This window comes from Rhagoletis zephyria, unplaced genomic scaffold (assembly GCF_001687245.7).
Source record: "Rhagoletis zephyria isolate East Lansing unplaced genomic scaffold, Rhagoletis_zephyria_1.1 Rzeph_scaffold_01406, whole genome shotgun sequence".
Taxonomy (NCBI): domain Eukaryota; kingdom Metazoa; phylum Arthropoda; class Insecta; order Diptera; family Tephritidae; genus Rhagoletis; species Rhagoletis zephyria.
Window position 1 is genome coordinate 50,719 of NW_016158490.1, and position 6,000 is coordinate 56,718.

General features: G+C 39.9%; 1 protein-coding gene across 2 annotated transcripts in view; it reads right to left on the reverse strand.

The window, feature by feature from the left end:
- Window positions 1–6,000, reverse strand: part of fz (frizzled class receptor) — a 101,940-nt gene that overhangs the window by 37,869 nt on the left and 58,071 nt on the right. For both annotated transcript variants that reach the window (XM_017617438.1, XM_017617437.1), the window contains one exon: window positions 718–837. In XM_017617438.1, coding sequence (XP_017472927.1) covers window positions 718–837 — 120 coding nt within the window. The remainder of the gene's footprint in view (window positions 1–717; window positions 838–6,000) is intronic.

Below are 6,000 nucleotides of genomic sequence, written 5' to 3' on the forward strand. Positions count from 1 at the left end.
ATCCTACAGTCTACAGTCTACCGCTTTTCATTATCTTTGTCGTACAGCTTTGCTGGCAAATAAAATTGATTTTTCATTTAAATGTTAAAATACAGCTGCTGTTTCTTATGGTAATTTTTTTTCTTGTTTGGGTGCGTGAGGGGGAACAACCAATATGTCCTTTTGCAGTACTTTTTGCTCTGACAAACAATGCCACTCGATCGATATTGATATGCTGCTGACGTACAAGTTTCAGCTGGCACGCCGATTTGCCTGTAAGCTGCTGTTATTGAAAAATACAATACACACTGACAGGCACTATGTCACGTTAAGGATGTTTTTTGTGTAGTTGTCTCTACTCGGTACTCCACTTTTTGCTGCTTGCTCGTATCCTATTGCCTCACTTTTGGCTTGCTTGCTTGGCGCCAAGTAGCTTACTATGTCCTTTTTTTAAATATTGTGTGTCTGATGCCAGCTGGCGAAGCAAAAGCCACTTACTTCTAATAATGTATATATGTAGTATGTGTGCATATAAATATAGTCTGGTTCCTTTCAGACTTCACCTAACTCAGCTGATTGATAAATGATTTGTCCATTAAAGTATGAGTCTCTTGACCTGGCAGCATTTTCTGAGCCATAAGCCAGCTCATGAAATTAATCATAATTTGCGCTAATATCTAAGTTAACATACGCCATTGAATAAGTTTTAACGTAATTGTTCACAGATTTCGCACTTACCGTAAAGAGACAGCTTGCCACACAGACAGCCGCCCAAGAGCCGACCCAATAACGCAGCACAGTGCGCTCTTTTTCAGGGAAAAACATGGCATGGCATGGCGCACCACAATCGCGTAATTCCTGTAAAAGAAGAAAAAGCTTCGAATTAGAAATCAGAAATTAATGATCAATGAGTTACTTATATATATATATAAAATAACAGTCCTAGTCCTAGTAATAGGACCTATAACTTTAAGTGAGTGTTTCTATTTTTTCAGTTAATAAAATTTGAAAGTGTTCGTCTTAGTCTGGCTTCCGGAGCTACATGGGACCTGTAGAAAACTTGGTTGAGTAAGACAGAACTTGCCAGATGGAAATTACTTACCGGCAGGGCTGGAAAATAATCATTATTTTTTTTAATTTTAACCAAAAAAAATCAACAAGTTGAAATCGTCGTCAAACAATTTTAATTATACTCACGTATTTGTGTTCGTACGTCCTACTGGAGTTTACAATGATTTTTATTTTTCGAGTTTAAACAATAAAGATTAAAATGAATAACTAATACTTGATTTTTATTTTTTTCGATCACAAATATTGATTGTTTTAGGATTTTTCTTTTTTCGCTCAAAGATAAGTATTATTATTGAGTTCTATTTTTCACTTAAGAATAATGAACATTCAAAAAATTTAAAAGGTATACCAACGTGATTTCCGACGTATCCTTTTCAGAGGTAGCGACACCCCCTTATAAAAAGAATAAGTACCAAACTTTTCAGGTCAAAATTTCAGTAGGTTGCGTCTGTATGGCCTTTTTTAATTTAAATAATTTTACTCATAATGATTACCATCCATGTTTGCCGGACTTTTACTCCGAGGTCAAATACACTTTCCAATCCCTGAGCGTTTGTGTCTACAAAAACGATGCAATGAAATTATTTCCCTCCACAGATCCACCGGGGGCCGTTGTTAATGAGTTCCTTAAGAAATGTAAAGATTACTACCAATCCGCTTTGGGGCTGTCCGAGTGGTCGACTGTGGAAAAATAGAAAACTTAGTTTGCCGATGGGGAAACCGGCGCTTTAAAATCAGTCCGAAAATAATTAACTTGCATAAGAATATTCTGATCGTCCCTTTACATTCTCGGCTTATCGATAATGGTGTCCCTTACTTTTCTCTAGCGTTCGACTAGACTGCCGACGGGGGTCCAAACTTTCAAATTTTCTTAAGAAGAATTATCTAAGTCTATTGCTTAAAGTTAGCTAACCAAATAAGTCATTTAATTGACCGAAGAACGAGCGCCCTTCCCTTCTATTGAACCGCCAGGGCAGAGTTAATATTATTGTCCCCTTGTAGGGCAATTGGTAACCGTGTTTTTCGACGCACCTCCCGAAATGAGCTTAGAGTCAGCCCTTAACGTATTGGGAACCGTTTGGAAGCTTCTTCCAACGTTGAAGATTGAATCAAAAAAATTGTGGCTGGGTATTGGAAACAGAAGACTCGGTCGCGGATTTAGAGTCACCTTTGTTCCCAAGAGGTGGTCGTGAAGATGCCTTCGGAGCCGTCGATGTGGAACCTGAAGTTTGAAAATGGGGCTTATTTGCGACATGTATTTCGGATTAATTACAGTTAGATTTCAGGGACCCAGAGCTGATTTATCAAATATCACTGTCAACTGTTTCGTTGACCGCATAATACGGAGACTGATACTGTGTTCTAAGCAGAATAGCACTTACATTGATGAGCTACTGAGAGGACCGTTGAACACCTGCAGATACTGGAGTTCGCTGCTTTTTACAAAAAGTATTATGTGAGGAAGCCATCGTAGATACACCTAGGGTGGTCTTACTTGAACATTATCACGTGCTAACGTATCAGTGTCTGGAGGGCAAGAATATATATAGTTTTCGGCCTTTTCCCTGCCTCCGCTGCTGAATAGCGTTTTCCAATTACCTCACATGTCATTTTGGTAGAAAAAAACTACACTACTTCGGTTTGGTATCCAGCACATGTATGAATCTGTTGCCTGCGGTTGTGGAAGACCTCACAACATAGTACCTCGAGCAGAGTGGGGAGAAGGTAATGGGTACGGTAACCTGCTGACAGCTCTTCGATCCTTTCCAGGAAGTCATGCAGGGCGTCGCCGACAGAGTGAAGTGCAATATCAACGATAGACTGCCTTCACTGCTTTTAAATTGCTTGTATGACCCCTCCTTGGCGTCGGAGGGAGGGAGTTCTATGTATTGATGGTCGAGGTTGGGTCGAGCGGTGACATCACCTTACTAGCCTCCCCAGCGGTAAATTCCATGTCCCAATTTTCGAAAAGATTTTCCGTTCACTTACGGCTTCCTTTCGTTCTAATATAGGTCCGTTTTGTGCAGCGTTGCTCATTGACGGAGTTATCCTTCACGGGCACCTGGTGCTGTTTGCACCCCCCAATCAGCCTCTGCTTTTTTAGAAGATATATCCAGCTGACACAGTCGACAATTAGCGTTGTCCTGTTGTGTTTTCGAGCACACTTTGCAGGAGCTTTTAAGCGTCATTGTTTCTCTACTCCTCTTTCATTCTTTAAATCAAATTTATCTTATCCAAATATAAATTTAAAACATTTTCTACAAATTATGTTTCAGAGCCTATTCTAAGTTCTTTCTTAACTTCTGACTTTTCATGTTGCTTCTATCCCATTCCCTGGGGTCAAATAGTTACCTAAAAGTTCATAAATTACAAAAGTGATTTTTCTCTGACACTTGGAAGCATTTCATACTTGGACGTAAGATATGGCATCAACTGCGTGTAAATCAACTACCAAAGATTGCATTCCCCACAGAAACCAATTTAAGCTACAGGTACCATTGCACATTCTATTTCCGTATACAAATCTTTCGAGCTGTTATGGAATTTAGCTACTTTTACATATTTTAATATGCCATAAAATAGATTTAATATCCAGCAAGTGAGGTGATGTGCCATCTCCAGCAGCACCAGAGGAAGTAAGCCAAATGCAAACGATGACTTGGTAAACTGGGCAGAGGTAAGTGGCAGTGGGAGGAAAAGCGGCTGACAGAAGATGAGCTCATTAAAAATTCAAAATTCATCGACAAGCAACTAGAAAATGGGACGTTGTTGCAGTAAAATACGTTGCTTTAAGCGACCGCCAGGTGAGCTGCGAGAAGGCAGTGGATTAGACCGCCAGCTCCTGAACGTAAGAATGTAAGAATCGTTGCACAACCTACTCCCCTGGAGTGTGATTTAGAATGAAATTAAGCGTGGTTAAATATTAAAGATGGCAGTATGCCCCTAAAGAGCAGTAGGTGGAGTCGAGCTAAACTGAGCAAGCCAACAACAGGCGCAAGATGCTTAGGTAAGACGCCCTAGCCGCAGGCGAACGAAGCAGTAGTAGAGAAGAATAAGGAGAGTAGAAGAAGGTGGGCAAGAGTAAATTATGGCAGCAGCAGTTAAAGGCCCAAAGGCGACATAGCTGAAGCAGCGCAAGCACGCATTTCCCTGAGCTGCACAGCTCAGCGCAGTTCAACAAAGTTAAGGAGCAATTCACGTGATTCGAAGGAAATATGTTTTCCATAAATATATTTAACCGAAGCTGCAGGTACTACCAACCAACTCAACCGAGAGATGGTGAGTGAAATACATATTTTAGGTAAGTTTTGCGTATAGAAGAACTCTGCAATATTTATGTATGTATGTGGTGAGTATATTTTGTGTTGTCTTATCATTAACATCATTTGTGTTTTGCTTTTAACTATTTATTTATATTTCAGGGCGCACTGTTGCATGCAAACTCTTGGGAGACCAAAGGCGAATCGTTTTGTTAGAATCGTCGGGCGCGCGCTCGATATATCAAAGTGCGATTTTTTGCGTGGCATAATTTATTCGCCATTCAACTACAGCGTTCATCTGCCTGCTTATCAAGTGCCTTTGTTGTTGTTCAAGTGAGTGCGAATGTGTGAAGGATGAATGAAATAAAAAGAAAAAAATAATAATAGAAATTGAAGCGCAGTGGCAGCATAAACCGAGTACATAAGTAAGTACAAAAAGCCTAAGCAGTCAAAAGTTGTATGATGCTTAACACAGATATACTTACTTCAAGTCATACGCACGTATACACAGAGCTATCACTGCATGCTTGCCTCTGTTTTGTGGCACGCGGGTGCTTCTTACTGCTTTGCTATTCCCCGGGGGAATCAAGAATGTGGAAACGTGTCCATTGACGGTGTTATACCAAATGAATGAGAATGCACAATGAATGTGGCGTAATGAGTGCGTTGCATGTGGCAAGACAGAATGAAATGCGTGGAGAGGCAGACACAAGCGTTTGATTGAAGTGACTAAGGTAAAAATTGCGCCCGCGCTATGTTGCCAAATTTCGGTTGGCTGTGAAATGTTTGGGATGGTATCGTACTCATATTGGAAGGCATAGCCCCGAGTTTGTGTAGATTTCCTTGAATTGAGGGACTTTTTAATAACCTTCACAAAAGGTCTAAATTCATATGAAGAGGGGAAAATGTTGAAATGTTTAATAAGAAGAAGGATATAATCACTCGTAGAATGAAATATCTACAGAGATACATTTTCTAAATAACATTCGTCTGCCATAAACAAAATTTTAAATGCAAATATTGATATCAATCAAGTCTTTCTTCTCGCTCTTGTTACTTCACGCGGTAAGTATGTAGTACGTATTCTTGAATCAACATTTCCATCATACTTCTAGAACCTATGAACGAAAGGTCTTCCTTATGTCTGCTCAAGGTTTTTAAGTTGGTAGAGAGCTCAGCTTTCTGAGGGGCGCAGACAAACTCAGAGATCGACAAGAGATATGTGAAGCTTCAGTTGTTCACTATGTAAATATCTTGTGAAATATGTCACGAACCTTAATGGTAAGTAGTTAGATTTGCATATCAGTCGTCGAGCGAACTTGGTCCTTTGCTTTAGTTGTGTGCGTTCTCAAATAATTCGCCGTTCGCCGGCATTGCGTTTCAACGGTAAAGCTATGAAAACATCGGTCAAGCTAGTTTGCCTTATTTACAGGGCCTTGAACCTCTTAGATCTATTCATCTAATGCCAAAACATATTCAATCTAATTCTCTTCCAAGCCAGAGACATCTTTTGGGCATTCCAAGAAGCAGTATCGGCTCTTGAAATGCAGCTATTGCTTTTAATAGTCGAAATTTTAGCCATTCACTCCCTAATTGCGATTTAGTTTCTTAGTTATGCATTCCAGGAATGATAATAGAGACTTAAAGAAGAGACGTCAAGCAAGCGTCTGGGCTTATAAATCAATAATTT